Here is a 23,782-nt window from a genome sequence, read left to right on the forward strand (position 1 = left end):
CTCCGACGTGACCGGAAGTCACGCGGGACGCCCAGGCGCTCCACCATGGAGCGCTCCCCGGCCCCAGCGCCCTGCAGCTGCGCCGGCCCCCCCCAACCTCCGCGATCGTGCCGCCGGAGCTGGGAGCCCCTGGGGGGCATACTTACCGGTGGCGGCCCACATATGGAGACGGACCTCCTACGGATGCCGCTCCCTGCTGTATCCACGACCGCCGTGCCACCCATCCTGGGCCACCGTGGCGTCCTCCAGGAGCTCCGCACCAGGCCGAGGTAGGAGACCCCCTCGCTACCTATACCGGCCGGCCTGGGATCCGGTCTGTAGGATCCCGTCCCCTCAGGAACAGGAAACCAACTGATGCGTGTAAGAGGTGCCGCCCTTTTGTATCTGTAGGTTTCCTGTTCCCGAAGGGCGGATCCCCTCTCTCGTGGTGCTGTCATGGGAGTCCGAATAAAATAACTTTTTATTATTCTCACCTGCGGGGCGGTCGAGTCCAATGGGTGTCGCAGGTCCGGGTCCGGCACCTCCCATCTTCTTGCGATGCCGCCCTCCTGCTTGCTTCATGGCCAACAGGTTCCCTTTTAAATTCTCTTACTTTACATATTTAAAGGTGTAAGCCCTATCCCCTAGGTCTTATGCTCATAGAGAAGCTATGCATAAAGAATTCTATTTCTATATTGGCATCATTGTTTTTATTGCTCCCTGTATGCAATAATCAAACATTAATGTGCAGATTAAAAAATTCAGTAATTTATTTGTTTTTTTTTAATCTAGAGCTCCTCTACAGATGTGAGTCCATGGTAACACAAAATTGTCCATGGTATAGACTATAATCGCTTACTGTCAATTTCCATCCATCTGTCTCCTAGTTCTTGATAGCCTTAATCTGTTTTGTAGTCTGAGTGTGGGGACCTATAGGGATATGTGCACACATCTTTTTCAGGCAGATTCCGCAACCAGGAAGCCACTCTCTAGCTATAGCTTAAATTATAGGGAAATAATGCCGCCAAAATTCAAAATTGCCAGTGAAGCCATTTCAGGAATAAGACTGGAGGCTTCTTCTGGGTATGTTCACACGGTCGGGAATGGCTCAGGATTTGAAGCAGGTGAAATCTGCACCAAATCTGCATCTGAGGTCACTGGCAGGTCACCTGCGTTTTTTTTATGCGTTTTTTCATTGCATATGTTTTTTTGTCACTTGAAATAAAGCTAATTGAAAGTTGGCGTCTGGGAAGGAAAAAAAATTGATTGCCTGCTTGCAGATACAGTGCCTTGCGTAAGTATTCGGCCCCCTGGAACTTTTCAACCTTTTCCCACATATCATGTTTCAAACATAGAGAGACCAAATGTAAATTTTTGGTGAAGAATCAGCAACAAGTGGGACACAATTGTGAAGTTGAACGAAATTTATTGGTTATTTTAAGTTTTTTTGGAAATTGAAAAACTGAAAAGTGGGCGTGCAATATTATTCGGCCCCTTTAACTTAATACTTTGTTGCGCCACCTTTTGCTGCGATTACAGCTGCAAGTCGCTTGGGGTATGTCTCTATCAGTTTTGTACAGCAAGAGACTGAAATTCTTGCCCATTCTTGTCCTTGGCAATCAGCTCGAGCTCAGTGAGGTTTGGTGGAGATCGTTTGTGAACAGCAGTTTTTAGCTCTTTTCACAGATTCTCGATTGGGTTCAGGTCTGGACTTTGACTTGGCCATTCTAACACCTGGATACGTTTATTTGTGAACCATTCCACGGTAGATTTTGCTTTATGGGATTATTGTCTTGTTGGAAGATAAATCTCCATCCCAGTCTCAGGTCTTTTGCAGACTCCAACAGGTTTTCTTCAATTTGCAGTGGTATGATACTCCTTTCATTTCAATATGATCGCTTGCACAGTGCTCCTTGGGATGTTTAAAGTTTTGGAAATCATTTTGTATCCAAATCCGGCTTTAAACTTCTCCACAACAGTATCACGGACCTGCATGTTGTGTTCCTTGGTCTTCATGATGCTCTCTGTGCTTCATACAGAACCCTGAGGCTATGTGCACACGCTGCGGATTGTCCTGCGGATTTTTCCGCACGGATTTGTCAAAAACAGCAGGTAAATCCGCAGGTCAAAAGACCTGCGGTTTATCTGCAGTTTTTCTGCGATTTAGCCTGCGGGTTTCCTCTGCGGTTTGACACCTGCCAAGGAGCAGGTGCCAAACCGCAGCGGAATCCGCACAAAGATTTGACATGCTGCGGTTTTGAAACCGCTGCAAATCCGCACGAAAAAATCCACATTGTCTGCACAGCGGTTTTCATTTTGCATTGATTTTAATCGTACTGCAGGACCAAAACCGCTGTGGATCCACAGCAGAATCCGCAGCGTGTGCACACACCCTGAGACTATAACAAAGCAGGTGCATTTATATGGAGACTTGATTACACACAGGTGGATTATATTTATCATCATTAGGCCTGTTTCACACATCCGTCTTTCAGATCAGTTGTTAACCGCCAAAATGGCAGAAAACTGATCCGTCGGCGGACTGACAGGAACGTGTGGCACCGGACCGTTGTTCAGACGGATCCGGCGAAGGATGAATTTTAAAGGAACCAGTGTTGAGAGAGAGAGAGAGAATTTTTTTTTTTTTCAGCCGCCAGAACTGGGTTTAGGGTTAAACTTCCGCCAAAGGCAATTCTTCCAGGCATGCACAGTGTACAAATGCGGATCCGGCCACCAAAAAAAAAGTTTCATTGTCCCTGTCAGCGGATGCCAAAATTTTGGCGGATCCGTAAAAAAACCATCCGTCAAGATCCGCCGATAATGCAAGTCAATGGGAAGAAAAAGGATCCGCCAAGAAAAATGGCGGATCCGTTTTTTTTTTTGCAAAACGGCGGATTTTGACTGATGGAGACAAACGGATGTGTGAAAGCGGCCTTAGTCATTTAGAGATCCACAGTGAACTTCTGGAGTGAGTTTGCTGCACTGAAAGTAAAGGGGCCGAATAATATTGCACGCCCCACTTTTCAGTTTTTTATTTTCCACAAAAATTTAAAATAACCAATAAATTTCGTTCAACTTCACAATGTGTTCCACGAAAATTTACATTTGGTATCTTTGTTTGATATGTGGTGTAAGGTAGCGCTGTCATTCGGGTAGGGGATACTTGCTTGGCAGCCAGTAAATCACATCCGGCACAGGTTTTCCATAAAACCATCACAGTCCAAGCGGTTTATTTAGGCATCATAAACCATGACCAGCAACCTAAAGTTCATATTAACTGCATAATGTCCATGACAGAGCTTCACTCTTGTTATCCCTGTGGTCACACAGGTTATGCCATACGCAGGCTATCTTAGCCTCACAGTTATATCCCGTTTCAGGGTTTACCTCATGGCCGCTTAACCATGCTGCAGACGTCCATTCCCTCCAGGGAACTATCAGGAACGTGCAGCCATTAAACACAGCGTTCACTTGCTGTCAGGAAGACAGCCCCATCTCTCTCAGACGGGCCCTTCCAAAATGGACCAACCAGGTCCCTGCATTCACTCCATGTGACCTACCCTGGCCACCTTATATGGTCCTTAGCCACGCCCACCGGGTCACATGGCTATGACCTCATCACAGGTCCTTCAACCACTCATACACACTTTACAATAGCGTTCTTAAACACACCCCCTTGGTGGGTTTGTAGGTAACCGGTTTTGCCCATCTCACCAGTTACCTGGAGATTTCCCAAACACATTGAAACAGCACCTCAGCAGTATCACTGCTCATCAACACACACACAAGTCTCCATCCCAAGGCCACCCACCTTGAGATACATAATGGTCATTCAGTATTTTGCCACTCATCCTCTCTCCTGGGACATCCACTCAGCGCCCCCTAGCGGACACAGTGGTCACTACACCACAGTGGGAAAAGGTTGAAAAGTTCCAGGGGGCCGAATACTTTCGCAAGGCACTGTATCTGCAAGCAGGCAGTCACTTTTTTTTCCTTCCCAGATGCCAACTTTCAATTGGCTTTATTTCAAGTGACAAAAAAAACGCATGCAATGAAAAAGCGCATAAAAAACGCAGGTGACCTCAAATGCAGATTTGGTGCACTGTATATTGGGGTATATTCCCACGGTCAGAAAATGCTGCAGGTAGGATGATGCATACATCCGCAGCATCAAACCCGCAGTGGCCAGATGTTATAGCATAGTGTATGGGATTTCAAGATATCCCATGCCCAACTGTGTGCACCAATGTCCGCGGCTCGCCTGCAGAGACGGACATGCAGCGCGTCTTTCCAGACCGCATCATGTCAATTTGTTATGTAATGTTATGTTACGTAAATTACCCATACACTTTCATTAGATGCGGTAAAACCACATTGTCTTTATAGTCACATGAGTATTAAGTGCAGGATCGCAGCTTACTATGCATGTGTACGAATTTAAATAATGGTGACTTGTGACACAGCCAGAAGTACACGACACAGGAAGTGGAGGAAAGCACAGAGAGAGGTCCCCTTCTTTTTAATAAATATAATTTTAAAAAAATAGCGTGGGGTCCCCCTATATTTGTTAACCAGCCAGAGTAAAGCAGACTACTGGGACTGGTATTTCAGGCTGGTGAGGATCCAATATTCATGAACCTTACCATCCTGATAATACCAGGCCGCAGCAGTCTTCTTACCTTGGATGGTTAACAAAAATAGTGGGATTCCCGCCAAAAATAGCCTGGGTTCCCCCTTATTTTTGTTAACCAGACAAGGGAAAAACAGACAGCTGTGGCCTGGTATTCTTAAGCTGGCGAGGCGTATGGATTTTGGCCTTCACCAGCCTAAAATTAGCAGCCTGCAGCCACCCCATAATTTGCGCATTCAAAGATGTGCCAATTGTGGCACTTTACCCGGCTCTTGCCACTTGCCCTGTAGCTGTGGCAAGTGGAGTAATATTTGTGGGGTTGATGTCACCTTTGTTTTGTCATGTGACATCAAGTCCACGAATTAGTAATGGAGAAGTGTCTATGACAACGATCCATTACTAATCCTATAGTTACATGGTAAATAAAGACACAGCCAGAATAAAGTCCTTTAATTGAAATAATGACAGACTCCTTTAAAAGTTCTAAATTAAACCATATTTACTGCATCGCCTAATTCCACCAAAGCACTCAATCTCCTGTAAGAGAATGAAAATAAAAAAGCAACAATATTTCATAACTCCGCCAAGAAGATATACATCCTGTCCCATGACGAGTCCAACTCTGCTACATCTGGATGTCAAGCTGAACGGTGGCATTATGCCACCACTCAGCCAGACATCCAGAACACAGCGGAGCTTGAAGCTGATCACTGGAGACAACTCGGTCTCCGGTCACTTGCACTGCAGTTCTCGTGATCAGCTGATTGTGAAAACTTGGCAAATGACCGGTGATAACCTCGTCCCCCAGTGGTCACGTGCACCGCAGTTCTCACGGTCAGCTCATCTCATTGCGAGAACAGCAGTGGACGCGAACTTCCGGCTCAAGGTACACCTTTATTTAAATTGGTACACATGCGTGGTAAGCTGCGTTCCCGCACTTAATACCCATGTGACTATAAAGATAATGCAGTTTCATTGCATCTAATTAAATCCTATGGGTAATTTACGCTGTGGAGACTGAGCTTCTCCGCAACATAAATAGACATGCTGCGGTATGGAAAGACGCGCCCCATGTCCGTTTACACAGGGAACCCGGAGGCATCTCAGGACGCATAATGGAGATGGGATTTCTTGAAATACAATCCACTATGCTGTAACATCAGGATGCTGCGGATGTACGCAGCGTCCAGCCCGCAGTGTTTACTAACCGTGGCAACATACCCTTATACATTTTTTTTATTTTTTTTTATTTTTTTTTGGAAGGGTGTCTGTTACTTTTGGAAAAAGAATGACTTTACAAAGCATGGATAAAATTGTAATGCAACGCTTATTACTGAGCCCTCCATTGTGCGTCATGGGCAGCATGGTGGCTCAGTGGTTAGCACTGTAGCTTTGCGCTGGGGTTTTGGGTTCAAATCCCACGGGGGACAACATCTGCAAGGAGTTTGTATGTTCTCCCTATGTTTGCGTGGGTTTCCTCTGGGGTACTCAAGTTTCTCCCATACTCCAAAGACATACTGATAGGGAATCTAGATTGTGAACCTCAATGGGGACAGTGGCGATAATGTCTGTAAAGCGCTGTGCAATCAAAGGCGCTATAAAACTGAGTAAAATAAATAAAATGCTTCTGTAGAAAGTACTTTGCAATTTCCATTGATTTCTTTAGTCTGACTATGCAATAGCAGCATCAGTCATGTAATAAAATCTTTCTGTGCTTCTTCCAAAGCTGTAAAATACACTAAAACCCTTTGTTCTCTGGGCACCTTGGCTCCTGAGTTCTCTTTATAATCTATAGCAGAGTCTTATTACGGTATTTTGGCAAATTCAGATTGTGAAACAATGCTTCCTCTTAACCCGGACCGGCATACTCCGTAACACTTACACAATATTTGGCCTTCATATCCTTGACGTTCAGTTAGCAGTGTGTACCTTAAAAGTTCCTTCCTGTTTGGTGACTTCGGAGGTTAGAAACCTTCTTGTATTCCTAGTGTTTTACAGGATCAGCTGAAAATTAGAGCAAATGATCACAGCGATTGTTTCCTAGAAGGAAATCAGCACGACAGATACAGGCAGCAACAAGCAAAACAAGGCACAGAACGTGATTGAAATTGGCGTATTCTCGAATACTAGAAAATGAATGCATCTCTTACTTTTATCCAGTCTTCCACCATGGCTTATTACTCCGTAAAAAAAAGACCATGAATGTTGCAGTGCAGTCTGCCATCGTTTTTACTTTTTGTTTTAATATTAAATTGTATCTGACTAAATCTGCCCACCAAAGTTGGCCACATATTAGAGAAGTCTTCTGAACCTGCTGATTTTAGGTGGCATCGGTGGGGGTGTTCCCTACCATCACCTGATGGCCGATGTCTGGTAAGAGGCGTCTGGCATGCCAATCCATACCCTTTGATTCCATGAGGAATGTTTCAGAAGAGTCTGGGAAAGACTGATCTGCTTCTCAAAGCTAAAATGAACACGAACATTTGACTAAGAAGAAGTCCAAGAGTTATTTTGGTCAATGGTATTACATGCACGAAGTTACAAATAAATGCAAAAATGGCACCATGTTTTCTGTTTTGGAAATTGAATTAGGTTTACTACCTTCAACTAGTCAAAGCTCCAATATTGCAGATTGCCAGGCTGCATTCCAGGTGGCCAAAAACTGTGGAAATTGTCAAAATTGCGCACCTAACCATCAATTATCATGTATTTGGTCATTTCACAACTTGGCTGTTGGACTAGAGTATTATTAGGTTATATAGTGAATACAGAGGTGTGATTCTGGCTGTGTTTCAGGCCTGAGTGCAGATTGTGATGAGTGGCCAAAGGTCTCCTGATTGAAACCCAACAGCTTTATAGTCCTATACGAGGCTGTGGAGTTCGGCTCGGGAGACACGTGCCCAGTCCATGCATCCTAGTTTGTGCTTGGTTTCATAAATCTGTGAATCTGGCCTTAATGTTAGCAGCTAATAGCACCACCGACTTAAAACAAAAAAAGGCAACTTCATCAAGTTTTTAAATCTGGATTTGTTCTGTTCATTGTGCTTGATTTCACTCATGTGATGGACGATTAATGCACTCGATGTCACAATGGCGAAGTGCATGCAAGTGACTTTTGGGTTATCCTAGATGGTGTCAATGTGAGTCTTCTCTTTGGGCCACAACAGGATAGATTTCTTTTTTGTATTCTGGTGTTTTAATAGATTTAAGTATAATTGAGTGACCAGATGAGAATTTACTATTTCAGCAGACACTACTCGGAGTAAGTTTATCCCTGATGAATCCTTAATCAAAGGTTGTGTATTATCCTTGATCTATAGAAAAATAACTGATATTTCCGAATCACCTTTTAAACTTTTAGCACTTATATTCTTAATCTCTTTTCGACTATTGTTTGTGTATTGTGTTTTTTTTTTTTTTTTATAATATAAGGGAATCTGTCACTCCCTAGTGTTTTGATCTACTATGGACATATAGGTAATAGGATGGTTAAACTAGTCTTACCTGTATGCCTCTTAGCTGCGATGTAGAGCTTCAGAAATTCATTTATAATGTTAGAAGCTAATGATTTCTTCCAGGCTCCAGGGCGTGCGGTTCCTGGAAGAAATCCCTGCCTCCTGATTTCATTATAATGGTACCCCCTTCCATCAGTGTCACACTGACCTGTTCTCATTATAATGGTTCCCCCTCTCATCAGCGTCTCACTGACCTGTTCTCATTATAATGGTACCCCCTCCCATCAGCGTCACACTGACCTGTTCTCATTATAATGGTTCCCCCTCCCATCAGTGTCACACTGACCTGTTCTCATTATAATGGTTCCCCCTCCCATCAGTGTCACACTGACCTGTTCTCATTATAATGGTTCCCCCTCCCATCAGCATCACACTGACCTGTTCTCATTATAATGGTTCCCCCTCCCATCAGTGTCACACTGACCTGTTCTCATTATAATGGTTCCCCCTCCCATCAGTGTCACACTGACCTGTTCTCATTATAATGGTCCCCCCCTCCCATCAGCGTCACACTGACCTGTTCTCATTATATTGGTTCCCCCCTCCCATCAGTATCACACTGACCTGTTCTCATTATATTGGTTCCCCCCTCCCATCAGTGTCACACTGACCTGTTCTCATTATAATGGTTCCCCCTCCCATCAGTGTCACACTGACCTGTTCTCATTATAATGGTCCCCCCCTCCCATCAGCGTCACACTGACCTGTTCTCATTATATTGGTTCCCCCCTCCCATCAGTATCACACTGACCTGTTCTCATTATAATGGTCCCCCCCTCCCATCAGCGTCTCACTGACCTGTTCTCATTATAATGGTACCCCCTCCCATCAGCGTCACACTGACCTGTTCTCATTATAATGGTTCCCCCTCCCATCAGTGTCACACTGACCTGTTCTCATTATAATGGTTCCCCCTCCCATCAGCATCACACTGACCTGTTCTCATTATAATGGTTCCCCTTCCCATCAGTGTCACACTGACCTGTTCTCATTATAATGGTTCCCCCTCCCATCAGTGTCACTCTGACCTGTTCTCATTATAATGGTCCCCCCCTCCCATCAGCGTCACACTGACCTGTTCTCATTATATTGGTTCCCCCCTCCCATCAGTATCACACTGACCTGTTCTCATTATATTGGTTCCCCCCTCCCATCAGTGTCACACTGACCTGTTCTCATTATAATGGTTCCCCCTCCCATCAGTGTCACACTGACCTGTTCTCATTATAATGGTCCCCCCCTCCCATCAGCGTCACACTGACCTGTTCTCATTATATTGGTTCCCCCCTCCCATCAGTATCACACTGACCTGTTCTCATTATATTGGTTCCCCCCTCCCATCAGTATCACACTGACCTGTTCTCATTATAATGGTCCCCCCCTCCCATCAGCGTCACACTGACCTGTTCTCATTATATTGGTTCCCCCCTCCCATCAGTATCACACTGACCTGTTCTCATTATAATGGTCCCCCCCTCCCATCAGTGTCACACTGACCTGTTCTCATTATAATGGTCCCCCCCTCCCATCAGTGTCACACTGACCTGTTCTCATTATATTGGTTCCCCCCTCCCATCAGTATCACACTGACCTGTTCTCATTATAATGGTCCCCCCCTCCCATCAGTATCACACTGACCTGTTCTCATTATAATGGTCCCCCCCTCCCATCAGTGTCACACTGACCTGTTGTCATTATATTGGTTCCCCCCTCCCATCAGTATCACACTGACCTGTTCTCATTATAATGGTTCCCCCTCCCATCAGTGTCACACTGACCTGTTCGGCGCTGTAATCCCTCGCCTGCTCATAAAATCAATGCAGACATTGCCCGTAGGAGGGCCCACAGGATTCATGTAACCGTGCGCATGTGTAGGGCCTCAAAAATACAAAGTTGTAGCAGGAACGTCAGACCAACAGTTGTGCCTAGATCAGACCGACAAGTCAGTTATGTTGTGGTCAATAAAAAGGCTAATAGTCCTGCATAGCAGCATCTGTGTATACTGGGAACCATGGTGGCTTCTTCTGTCTTATCTGTCACATTATTCATGTTAAAGTAGCGTAACGTCGTACAAGAAACTCCAGTGCTGTGTAAGTTCTCAACTATAACCAGAGTTGTGGTTACAGTGGGTGCAAAAGTGGGCCTGACATCTGGGCCCAATGGCCTCCCTGCCACATGAGAAGATAATACAAATGGCAGAAGAGGGACCAGGCGACAGATGCTGCATTGGAGTACAGGACTATCGCTTCTTCTTCCACCACCAGGACAAACTTGGTCTATGATCTAGCAGCCATGACGAAAAAGGCTGGCCACATTTCTTGGTTTATATACAGTAAATTGACCATGGTTATATTGGGCATTGAAATCTTGCTGAGGAAGCAGGGAAGAGCAGGCATAAGAAATAAAAAGTGAAGCTACCATGAGAATGCAACCTATTGTTTTTGTTTTTAATGTGTTTTACAAATATTTGGCAATTACTTATGTTTTCATATCTCTGTCTGAAAAAAATCACCTATATAGATTTTATTTCAGTGGTGGGAAAATTTCAGAAATTTAAAGAAAAACCTTTTTTTTTTTTTTCTTGAGTCCGCCATTTTCCAAAACTAATTTTTCAGTTGATGAAGCATTTTTTTTTTTTTCGTAGTGCCCTGATGTTTTTATTGATACTATTTTAGGGTGAAAATTATGTTTTGATCTATTATGCCTGGTTTCGTTTTTTGTCGCCTTTAAAAAAAAAAAAAAAAAAATTATCTTCACTTTCAGTGCCCTTAGGGGACTTGAACCTGTGCTCAATCTGATCACAGGTTCAATATACAGCAATACCACAGTATTGTGGAATATAGTAAAAATTACTGTCTCCTATGATTCACAACCACAGACTGGACGTCACAGAAGCAATCTTAGGAAAGGCACAGGGGTGTTCACTTGGCCATCGGCTGGCTTTATAGCCCACTGGCTCCCTGCAATTGCGTCACAGGTAAACCCATGGCCACCCGAACTAACGTCTGGGCTGGATCACGCATTTAAGAGGCTAACAGCAGTGATCAGTGGGCCTTCTGATCGTTGGTGAGGCAGATGTGAGCTATATAATATAGCTGGCATCTGCCATCTGTGGAGTGGGCCCAGAACGAAAGTCCCTGATATGATCCGTGTCGGTTATATCCATCAATGGGCATTAAGGGTTAAACACTAAAATTCAAAAGAGATGGTAGGGTTCTTGCTATTGGGACTCGGTACGTGTCTTGTTTCCTGAAACAATATACTGTTGTGACTTAGTACATGTATTGTTTCCTGAAACACTACAGTTGGTCTAAAATAAGGTCAGTGTGAACATTTTTATTTTTAATGCAGGTTTTTTTATTTTTAGATTTTTTTTTTTCTACATCTCCATGCCAAAAATATTTAAAGATGCTTTACATAAAATCCTAAGTAATTTTCTAATGATGATTTCCATTTTAATTTAACCTTTCCTGTTTTCTCGTGAGTGCTGAATTGTGATATTGGATGTAAAGCAGGCATATGTGAACATTATTTCTTCACCTGCTGGTTTTTCTTACTGGGTAAATGCACATGCCTAGAGGATTTATGGAGGGATAAAAAAAAAAAAACCTGTACTAATGTGATAATGATATTTATGAGCGTGCTGAAAGGTTATAGTGAAGAGTGAAGGTGCGGCGTATATATACACGTGTCCTTTCTTGTCTCCATATGTTGTACATGACTTCTGTTTACACTGATCATGGCCTGTACTGCAGCGCCTCCAAGTGGCCTGGAAAACCAGGTCACCAGCTAATGGCTGTCACCTAACCCCGCTGAGCATTATTATCTGCAGCGCTCCAGCAGAAGAGGCAGATCATTCCCAAGGCTCTGAGGTTTGGAGGCCAGGATGCATTAAGAAATGCATTGATTGAAGAGCACTTTGCTCCGGGGCCTCTGGTGTATGTCCGTGCTGGAGATGGCTTGCTATGAATATTCTAGTATTTGGAGGACAGTGCAGCCCACAGAGGGGTCCGCACATATCCTCAGCGAGCGCCTGTTACAGCACATATGGTGTGCGCCAAACAATATTGGCCAGTAATCTGTTTGTGCCCTAGAAGATTAACAAGGTCCCGGTTTTGCAGGAGCTGCTGATATTTTTACTAAATTAAATGTCTGCAGTGTTTTCTGCACCCGAGCCGTCGCTCCTCGTTGGTAGAAGATCCCATCTCACACTGCATCCCAAAAGTAAAAGAGAAACTTTTTTTTTTCCCTCTCCGCTGTATCAGGAATGCCAAAGCAATTGGGGCAGATTTTTACCTTCTGACAGTATAAGCCAAGCCCTGTGTAGGAAGTAACTGATTAAATTGCTGCAGTCATGTGAGCGGCCAGGGATCTTCGGGCACATCACAGAATGCATTGTGGCCTTGTTCAATAGACAAAAATCCATTTCTGCGTCATCGGATGAGAACGGACTCGCTGGAGGAGCTTTGAAGGAAAGGGTTGTATAGATTTTCTTTTTTGTACTTGGAACGCAATGATCCTCTAGGACAATCCACTCTAATGGATTCTAAGGACTTTGACCTCCAGGATGACTACAAGTCACCTTTCAATTTTGACTGCGGAGTCAATAGGAATTATCTCTTTCTTTCACCTCATCTGAGTAACACTCCTCCGGATTCACCAACGCGTTTTGGCACGGGTAACTTCTCATTCCTTCTCTTTGACTATAAAGGTGTCGGGAGCGATGTCTGGATGTGTGTGGTGTATTAGATCGCTTCAGGCGGTGACCTCTGCCATGTTCTTGGACCATATATGTAAAAATGGCCATAATTGAGCACTAAAGCTAGAGTTTCGTACCTGATTAGGATATCCTTTTCCATCCAGATGAACATTTTTCGACTTATTTGTAAGCAGCCATGCTTGACTTAATATGATCTAGAATGGGATTCCTGACAGGATATCCAGAAAAATGTCCCCACCTCCCATGATCACATTTAGATATCAATAGTTCTGGTTATGATATATGTACATGTTTCTGACTGTATGATTTGTTCTGAACTATAACAAATGCCTAAACTTTGGATTTCTAACTAGTATTTGGTATGGGTATTTGGTCTACCTTGAAACCCCAGGAACGGCTCATTACAGGCCTCCAGTAGAGATGCTGCATGGAACATCTACGGTACCTTCATATGTGTTTGATTTTCTACAAAGGTGTACGGAGTGGATTTTCTTTTAGCTGAGGAGCCATACTACCTCAGGCACGACCATACAGGCTCCATGTCACGGAACATAAATCCTTCTACTTTATATCAGATCATTTTGAACAATTGTGGCCTATGCACCAGGAAAGCTCTGGCACATATTTTACCCTTCATTCACCCAATAAAGGTAAAAAAGTGCCCTTTTGGCTTTCTCTACTGTGGTATGCAGTGACTCACTTTTTTTTTTTTTTTAATCGTGGCTAATAGGTGACAAACAAAGTGGCATATGCCAGCGTTGTTGGGGAATACTCTGTGTCAGCCCCTGACATATTGCCTTAGGCCGGGTTCACATGCCCAACTTTCATCTTTCAAGTATGGACTGTCATGTCTGGACTGGGCACTAGTCTACTGACCCATAGCCCAGTAGCCTCATATAGGCTTATGAGGCTGCTGAGTTCAGGTCAGGAGACCCCCGGCCAGGCGAGACATCATAGTCTGTTCTTAGACTGCGTAAATCAGATACATTAAACCAGACAGAGGTTGAAACTTAGAGGTTTTCCCACAAACAAAAGTTCACTTTAATCAATAGGTCTTGGAATAATAATAATATCCATAATTGGATGTGTTTTAAAAAAAATAAAATGTTCCTGTGCTGAGATAATCTTATAAATGTGTCCTTGCTGTGTACTGTGTAATGTCTGTGTCTGACCGTACAGGAACATGGTTTGAGCATACCCCAGCTCCAGGGCAGGGGGGGAAGCAAAAGAGAATATGTAGACATTACAGCATGGGATCACACCTGATACTTTTTATGAGGTAAAACATTTCCCTGCCTGTTTTTTACACAATGTTTTATGTCAAAGAATTATTTGTGATCCCGTGCTGTCCTATGTTTATACTGTCTTGTCCTCGACCCACCACCACCTGCCCAGGAGCTGTGGTATGATCAGACCATGTTCCTGTACGGCCAGACACAGCCATTACACAGTACACAGCAGGGACACATATATAAGATTATCTCAGCACAGGAACATTTTATTGAAACACATCCAATTGTGAAAATTATTATTATTCCAAGATCTATTGATTTAAAATAAACTTTTGTTTGTGGGAAAACCCCTTTAAGAAAGCAATTTAACAGCAGCCACAAATATTCATCTATTCAAACTTTAGGAGATTTACTTGATATGGTTTTATTCTTTCAATGTTTTGAAGTTTCTTGAATACACAATTTGATTTGTTTTAGGGTATGTGCATACGTTGCGGATTTGGCCCTGCATATCCGCAGCAGTTTTCCATGTGGTGTACAGTACCATGTAAACCTATGGAAAACCAAATCCTCTGTGCACATGCTGCAGAAAATTCCGTGCAGATTTGATGCGGTTCATTGCCGCAGCACGTCAATTCTTTGTGCGGAATCCGCAGCGTTTTTACACCTCTTCCATTATAGGAATCCGCAGGTGTAAAAACGCAGGCGAAATCCGCAGAAAATCTGTTCTAAATCCACAGGTAAAACGCAGGTCATTTTACCTGCGCAAATAATAATTCGGCCAAATCCGCACGGAAAATTTCTCCGCCAAATCCACAACGTGTGCACATACCTTTTTAGGCCTCATTCAGATCAGTGTTTTTTTTTTGTTGTTGTTTTTTTTTTTTTTTTTACATATCGTATTCAAAAAACAGACCAAGTTTCTTCTCTCAGTGAAAGTCATTAAAATCGCTGATGAATTTCTCCATCTGCTATCTCTGTGAAATACAGATAGCACATGGATGGCTACCGAATGATGTCAGATTTTTTTTTTCTCACCGACCAATTGACTTGCATTACCAATTTTAACCCCTTTCTGACATCGGGCGTACATTTACGCCAATGTCTGACCCCCTCCCTTTGATGTGAGCTCTGGCGGTGAGTTTTGAACAGCTGACATGTGCCCACAATAGCCGCAGGTGGAATCGCAATCCACCTAAGGCTATTAACCAGTTAAATGCCGCTGTCAAACACTGACTGCGGCATTTAACAAGCGCTTCCGGCAATCACCCCGGAAATGTGCACACCGGTGACCCCCGTCAAGTGATTGTGCTCCTGGAGACCTCTATGACTGTCAGTGCCAGCTTGCTGTGAGTAAATCTGCTATATAGAGGCGATCTGATCATCGCCTGTATGTAGCAGAGCCAATCGGGTAGTGGCAGCTTCTAGTCTCCTATGGAGACTATTGAAGCATGCGAACTGTAAAAAGAAAATGTTAAAAATATTAAAAAAAAAAATATATATATATATATATATAAAAGTTCAAATCGCCCTCCTTTTGCCCCATTCAAAATAAAGCAATAAAAATAAAATCAAGCATACACACATTTGGTATTTCCGCATTCAGAATTTCCTGATCTATGAATAAAAAAATGATTGACCTGATCGTTAAACGGCGTAACGAGAAAAAGTCAAAACGGCAGAATTACCTTTTTTTGGTTGCCATATCATTGCATTATAATGCAATAACAGGCGATCAAAAGATCGCATCTTCAGCAATATGGTATCATTAAAAACGTCAGCTTGGCATGCAAAAAATAAGCCCACACCCAACCCGAGATCACGAAAAATGGAGACGCTACGGGTTTTGGAAAATAGTGCAATTTTTTTTTTTTTTTTTCTTTAAACAAAGTTTTTTGAATTTTTTTTTCACCACTTAGAAAAAAAAAAGAGCCTAGACATGTTTGTTGTCTATGAACTTGTAATGACCTGGAGAATCATAATGGCAGGTCAGTTTTAGCATTTAGTGAACCTAGCAAAAAAGCCAAGCAAAAAAACAAGTGTGGGATTGCACTTTTTTTTTTTTTTATTTTTGCAATTTCACTGCGATTGGAATTTTTTCCCATTTTCTGTACAGGACATGGTAAAACCAATGGTGTCATTCAAAAGTACAAGTCGTCTTGCAAAAAAGAAGCCCTCACATGGCCATATTGATGGAAAAATAAAAAAAGTCATGGATCTGGGAAGAAGGGGGGCGAAAAATGAAACCGCAAAACCGAAAAACGCTTCAGACATGTGTCCGCAATATTGCAAGGACAATATTGCTCAGTCTGAGGAAAATATCTGACATGTGAGCAGTTCATTGACTATGATGGGTACGAGTGCTTGTCCATAAAAATGGATAGCACACATTTGTGAAAAGCTGACATGTGAATAAGGCCTTATGCTTATATTTTGTATTATTTGTTGATTTATTTTAAGTATATATTGCGAAGATCTAAATGTATTACTCAGGTACAAAGGATGGGTTAATCCTTGGTAATTCATCCTTATTTCTTCTTGCTATGGATTCTTGCTAAACGTTGCTACGTGATGAGATTATTCTGGGTCACTGCATTTGCATTTCTTAATTAAGTTGGCCTCAATTATAACATGGTTGGTCAATGAGTAACACAGAAAACCTGTTGGAGGAATAGATGTGCAATGAGGAGTCTGCCAACATAATGCAACATGGTGAATTCTGATCACTTACAGCTTTTGCTCCAGCCAAAGTATGAAAAGTGACCATTACTGTGTCTAAACGGTCCCTAGATTTCTGTATTCAATATTCTCACTCATCCTGGAAAATTTCAGAAACATTCACAGTAAGGGCCCCGTCACACACAGCGATCTCGCTAGCGAGATTGCTGCTGAGTCACAAGTTTTGTGACACAGCAGCGATCTCACCAGCGAGATCGCTGTGTGTGACAGCGATCAGCGACCGCCCCCCCTGCTGGTATCGCTGCAAGAAACCTCTGGACATTTTTTTTCGGCGCTGATCTCCCGCTGGCCCTCACGCATCACTGCGTGTGACAGGCGGGAGACCAGCGATCAGCTGGTAACTAACGTACACATCAGGTGTGTACGTTAGTTACCAGTGAGTTACAGGTGCCGCCGCCTCACGCTGGGGACCAGGAGCCCGCAGAGTGTGTACTTGCTGCCGCCGCCGCACGCTGGGGACCGGGAGGCAGCAGGACGCCGCCAGGAGAGGCCGGGGATGCAGGCGCGCCCTCTGCTGGTGGAGGACTGGAACAGCAGGCACACTTGTCTGCTGCTCCCGGGCTCACTCCTCACCTCGGCGTCGGCGTGCTGATCGCTGGTGAAGCTGTCTGTGTGACAGCTCACCAGCGATCACATAGCGACTTACCAGCGATCCTGACACGTTGATATCGTTGTCGGGATCGCTGGTAAGTCGCTATGTGTGACTCCAGCTTAAGGCCTCATTCAGACGTCAGTGATTCTTCTCTTATGCTAAAACCGGACTGATTTTTATTAGTTTTTTTTTTTTGATCAGACACCGTTTTTAACAGCAGGAAATTTTTTTTCACTTTTGCGCATTAGTTTTCTGTTATCAAACAAACCTAAAAATCTGACAGTTTTGAAATGGCATCAGTATTGCCCGACTTTTTTTTTTTTTTTTTCCCCAGACCCATAGACTTGCATAGGTGAATTTTTGACTTAGTGCACAAAAATACTCAGAAATTTCTAATTTTGCTTCAAGTGGTCTGCACCAAAATATGGACATGTGAATAGCCTCATAATTTATAATGGGTGCTAGTTCTATCCATGGAAAAACACAAAATTTGTACATTGAAAAACTAAGGTCTGAATGAGGCCTAAAGCCAGATTTACATATCTGTTTCGCAGTCAGAGTACGGACCATGATGCATGGAAAGGCTCCAGGTCTAACCCAAACTCAACAGCTCCAGGCTGCAGGTCTCCTAAAACAAACTCAACAGCTCCATATATAGTCTGAGACAGTTAGGGTCAGGAAACGTGGGGTCTAAGGGTAACTTTTTTCCCTTGTGGAGAGTGCCAAGCCTGACATGTCAGCACGAGGAGACTTATAGGCCATGCATGTGTAATAAGAAGGTGTGATATCTCTGAAGAACTCGTGCAGGATGTGCCATTAATGAGGAGAGATTGCCATCTGCTGGCCAGCCGAAATCAAGCGAAACAAAATTGTGCTGGACGAATTGCAGGGAGACGAACCTTGTGTTGGACGGGATCAGGTGACCCACAGGAAGGATGTCCCTATTATAAAAGCCCTTTGCACCAAACCACGAGGAGATTTCGCGCCTGGGAAGAGAATGGAGCAAATTTGCTCCAGAGACACTGTTGAGACCAGCGTGACGGGCCTCATTGGTAAGTCTGCACCACATGGCAAGGTCCAGATTCCCTGCAGGAGACCTCCAAATAACGCCTACGCTGGTCAAGCCTCCGAGGCCTGAGGTCTCCTGTCAAAAGCAGAGGCCTAGTTCTCTCCTCCCCGAGCATAAGAGAATTCTTCCGACTCTCAAGCCGAGAAGATCAGTGAGGAGAATGCAACAGGCGAGGCTCGCCTCCGGCAATTGCGGAGAAACAGAGCCAGTGAACAAGGCCGTCACTTCTAGCTATCATCTACGGTACCAGGGTCAGCCAGCTGGGATTTTGATTATAGGTTGGGAGGGGGCCGGCTGGTGCATGGGAGGCTCAACTGGCTTTGATAGACCTAGGGCCAGAGCTTCAGAGAGAACTTACATGGTGACTCCCGTGACTTTGTGAAAGGAACATTAATGTTAAATAGTGAAAGGCTTTATTGGTTAGTCTAAACTTAGTTATTCTTCCTACGGTTCATTTTCATAGTTACTAACACTAATTGTTTAACGTTACTTCTATATATAAATAGAATTTTATCAACCCCTGACTGTTCCCGCCTCGTGATCTCTGGTCGTTGCATTCACATGCTGGGAAATTAAGTATGCAAATTGTCTCTTCAGAAAGGAAGAGGACTACAACTAAAACACAAATGTGTGAATCCGACCCTCCTAGCACAATCTGCAGTTTGCTCGTGGCCTTCAGTTATTGCATAATTCCTGACTGTCTGCACAAGGCAGTGATGGTGTTTGTGTTCAGCTGCCACTTATTTATGGTAGGATAGGTGATGTCTGGTATTACTGAATGGTTACTACTTTGTTTTTTTATTCATCATGAGTGATAGCCTGGCCATAGATCTAGTTTAATCCCTTTGTGTCCGAATCTGGATAGGTTGCGAATTGAATAAGAATTAGTGGGATTCTCACACTATGGAAAGAATAGGTTTTATTTTATAAATGTTTGTATATACGGTACTTTTTATTTAGTTTTGTGTATATAAAACTTTGGGAAATGTTTTGTGGACCCTATTGAAAGCAAATCACTTCCATATGCGCCCCATTCCAGCATAATAAAGCTACATATTTGTAATACTATTATTAAAATAATAATTTTTCTATATTTATAGATCATTTAAAACCTGAACCCATCCCGGAGGGAGAAGATGCAGTAGCTACAGTAACAGACGCCTTCTTGTCTGAGGAGGAACAGGAACAACTCCGAAGAGAGCTTGAGAAGGTAAAATATGGGGGAATCTATCTATCCACCATCTAATACTGCCATTTATTAAGGGGGGAAAAGAGGGGACCAACCATGAAAATCACACATAATAATATTTCACCCTCTCCAGATGGTGGGTGCTAGAAAGTTTTTATTTTCATAATCACTTTTTACTTCTTAAAGAAGCCCTCCTCCTCCCATCAAGGTTTTAATCCTCTTAATATATTGCAATCATCATATTACACTGGACTGTGTACTTACAATTGCTCATCTTGACTTTCTACTCAGATAATTCTTCTTTTCTCTGCTCTATGTAGAAACCGGAAGTCTCTTTTTCCCTGCAAAAATCAATTCTCCTCCTATACAGGGAAAATTGACCTCCTGTTTCTACATACATCTTAGAAGGAATCAGCCAGTCTTTTTTTAATTCTATGATATCATAGACCTATTGGAAAAGAGAGGTAAAACGAGCAATTGTTATATAATATATGATGATTTGCAATATATTAAGAGGATAAAAATTGTAAAGGGAGTGCTTCTTTAAAGACCTAGTCCAGTGAAGCTACCCTGTTTATTCACCTAGAATGGATGCTCCACTTGGGATCACACAATGGATGATTGACACTGGCGTTTAAGTGGTTAAACAGCTAGCTGTATTGGGCTACTTGCACACTTACATTATGAAGCGCAGCGCTTGGCCGCCGCTAAGCTCCGCCCCCGGCTGCGCCCCCTCCGGTCAGCTCCTCCTATGGGCGCATGACGCTGCATGCGACCTGCTTCCTCTATATTTAGCATTGGGTCCGCAGGCCGTGCGCTGGTATGCTTTTGGCGGCGCATGCGCCCTTTTGACGGTGCGCCGAGCGCACCAAAATGCAACACGGTGCGTTTGGTGCACTTCAGCGCAGCGCCAAAAGGGTGCATGCGCCCGCAAAACATAACAGCGCACAGTCTGCTTACCCAACGCTAAATATAGGGGACACAGGTCGCATGCAGCGTCATGCGCCCATAGGAGGAGCTGACCAGAGGGGGCGTGGCCGGGGGCGGAGATTAGCTGCGGCCTAGCGCTGTGCCTGATAACGCAAGTGTGCAAGTAGCCTTACATTGCCAGCAAATGCTCTGTGTGAAGTGGGCTCCGCTCTTGACCTCAGCCCATCTCATGCAACCACTCCATGATTTCACATTTCTAAGTAAAAGAAAACACTATTTTTGCATTCGACTGAAATTTTAAAGGTTTCAGACAATCAGCTACTGTTGATTGGCTGCAGTGGTCACATGACTTTGTCAGGAGGCTGGTGGGAGACAGGGATGAGAGCAGAAGAGTGGCCCTGGTCTGAGAGGCAAGAGGGTTTTTTTTTTTTTTTTGTTTGTTTTTTTTAATTTTATGCAGCACCCTGAAGCCATTGGTCAGAGATTGTCAGTCATGTTTTAGGTCTGCTGGGATTTCAGGATCTGGATAGGAAATTAAAAAAAAAATGGAAAAAAAAAAAAAATTCAACAGAATAAAGTGGATTTTGACTCTTTCACGATTCCTCACATACGATTACGGAAGCAGTCTTACTTGCAAGGAGTTCTCCTGCCACCTACTCACCTGTGGTGGAGTCCATTTATCAGTATGTTTTGCTTATGTAATGGCTCTTATGTCACGTTGTTCCAGGTAGAGGACGAGATCCAGACGCTCAGCCAAGTGCTGGCTGCCAAGGAGCGGCATCTAGCAGACATCAAAAGGAAACTTGGAGTCACCCCATTGGCGGAGCTGAAACAAAATATTTCTAAAGGCTTGCAAGATGTGGCCTCCACCAGTGTGTAAGTACTTCCCAATGTGCCATTTCCCAAGTTCACCTACTGCGTCCTACAGAAAGTGATGTACAATCTATTGTAGACGCCATACCCACAAGATTCCTATTTTGTTTCTCTCACTGAGAGCACTTTATATATATTTTTTTCGTCTGCTTCTGTCACTGTTGGCTGTAAACTTATGTATAGGCTCCAGTTCTCGTAAAGCAATTATACCATGATTTATTGTACTACCGTACAGGAAAGAGTTTAAAAACCTATAAACATATCTGCTGTCTTTAACTACGAAGTGAATAACTAAAATATCTTGTATAAGCAAGAGTTTAGAATGCAACTGCTAGCACAGAGAACAGCCCAGGGTTCCCATCTGTGCAGAAACTGGTATTGTGTCGATATTGTCACACTCGCGCCTTGGCAGTTTGGCGTGAGCCAGGAGGTTGTGGCCCCACTGGGCCACAAACCAGACTACCCTGGAAGGGGCGTGACTAGGACAGCTACCTTGTTCTTCACTGGAGCCTCTGATGGTGAGGTCAGACTTGAGCGGCAGGTAGCTGCCAGATGCCACTCCAAGATGGTGTCTGGCTGTGGCTGCTGATCCCACTGGGGAACAGGACACTAGGACAGATGCGACTGACTGGCAGGCGGGCCCGGCTGAGACACTGGGACATTAGCAGGAAGGTGTCGTGTATGGGATAGGTAGAGACCTGTTCACACAGGAGGTGCAGGTACTGGTACTTGCAGGAAGGAGTGGAGTATGTAGGAACCGGTTTGGATCTGTTCACACAGAAGAACCGCAAGGCTGCGGAGAGGAGCTGCAGTTAGCAGGAGGTTCTGCAGCAGCAGGAGCAGAGCCGTAAAGGTGCGGAGCACAGGCGGTCTGAGAGGACACAAGGATAGACACTGCAGGGAAAGGAGCCACAGACAAGGAGACTGACAGAGGTAGAACGGAGTTCAGACAAGGTAATGGTACAAGACAAGGTACTGGAACAAAGACACAGAGCCAGATATACTGCCTCCTGGAAGGCAGAGCAGATAGGTGCGACACAAGGCAAGGAACAATAGCACAGACACCAGGATATTCTGCCTCCTGGAGGGTGGACGGACAGGTGCAAGGCAAGAAACAATAGCACAGGGACCAGGATATTCTGCTTCCTGGAGGGTGGCAAGACAGGCACAGACACAGAACTAGGAATCAAGCCTCCAGAGAAGGCGAAACACAGGACAGGACCTGGCAACTCAGCAGCAAGATACTAACTGAGTTAAGACATTGCACAGGCAGCTACCCACCGGGTGGAGCTGCCCTAAATACTAGACGCTTGGTAATTGGCCAGGGACACACTAGACAGGTGCACCCTGATTCCATAAGAACCAGAGCGTTCTGGCTCCGCCCCCGTATGCACACAGCCAGGAAGCATGCAGAGAGCAGGCAGGAAGTAAGCGGCACACAGCATGGAGCCGGCAGGAGACAGAAGTCACAGCATGGCCTGAAGCAATGAGTAAGTCGGTGTGTGAGTGATGGGAGGCCATGCAGTGATGCCGGCAGAGTTGTTACAGATATCCATATATTGAGCCTCCCACAATTTGTCCATTATAAATTTTAGCTGTCCGGTATTTGTGAAAAAGTTGTTCGAAAAGAAAAATCTTTGTTGCCGGCCCTGCTCTGGTGTTGATCTTCCATTGCTGCATTCTTAGCTGCCTGTCTATAGGAAAAAAAGGAACTGTTCCACAGCAGCTCGCTTTCTAGCAAATGGTTCTTGTGAGATAAACCAAGCACCAGATTTCATTGCATTGGGACCTGATATTGCTTGGATTTTTAGTCTATAGCCAGTGTTTTCCGATCTCATAAGGTGGCAACATGCCATCAGTTTGTAATCAGTGGAGGCTGTGCCAAACAAACAGTATATGGGACTTTGGAGTCCAGTAGCTCATCATAATGCACAATGTTCAGTTCTGGAGATGGTAATGGGTCCCCTTAACCCGTAGGCCCCTGCAACACGCGTTGCACCAATAATATGTAAGCCAGCACTGTCCTTTCACTGGTGGGTGTTTCAGAAGGTGGTCACCTACTAATTATAAAGTGCCGATAGTTTATACTAGCAATGCATTGTTATATTTTCACTTTAAGAGTGGAAAACCTCTTTAACCTTTGTCGCCTTAAGGTTTTGCCGGTGTTGTTGTGTTTTTTTAATTTTTAAATGCAATTTTTTTTTTTAACCAAAGCTAGAAGTGGATCAATCAGGAAGGACGAGTGAAAGTCCGTCCTTTATAAATCCAATTCCTTTCAAACCCACTTCTGCGTTTACATGAAAATCCCCTATAA

At 44.0% G+C, this 23,782-nt stretch overlaps 1 protein-coding gene across 6 annotated transcripts in view; it reads left to right on the plus strand.

Moving 5' to 3' along the window:
* Positions 1 to 23,782, plus strand: part of TPD52 (tumor protein D52) — a 224,250-nt gene that overhangs the window by 63,700 nt on the left and 136,768 nt on the right. For 4 of the 6 annotated variants that reach the window (XM_073550608.1, XM_073550607.1, XM_073550611.1 and 1 more), the window contains exons 2-3: positions 19,577 to 19,686; positions 21,323 to 21,471. In XM_073550608.1, the coding sequence (XP_073406709.1) occupies positions 19,577 to 19,686; positions 21,323 to 21,471 (259 nt within the window). Of the gene's footprint in view, positions 1 to 12,501; positions 12,803 to 19,576; positions 19,687 to 21,322; positions 21,472 to 23,782 lie in introns of those variants that run through there. The other 2 variants (XM_073550610.1, XM_073550609.1) reach the window with 2 other exon arrangements.

The sequence above is a fragment of the Dendrobates tinctorius genome, unplaced genomic scaffold, assembly GCF_039654945.1.
Source record: "Dendrobates tinctorius isolate UK_male_01 unplaced genomic scaffold, ASM3965494v1 ptg000165l, whole genome shotgun sequence".
Taxonomy (NCBI): domain Eukaryota; kingdom Metazoa; phylum Chordata; class Amphibia; order Anura; family Dendrobatidae; genus Dendrobates; species Dendrobates tinctorius.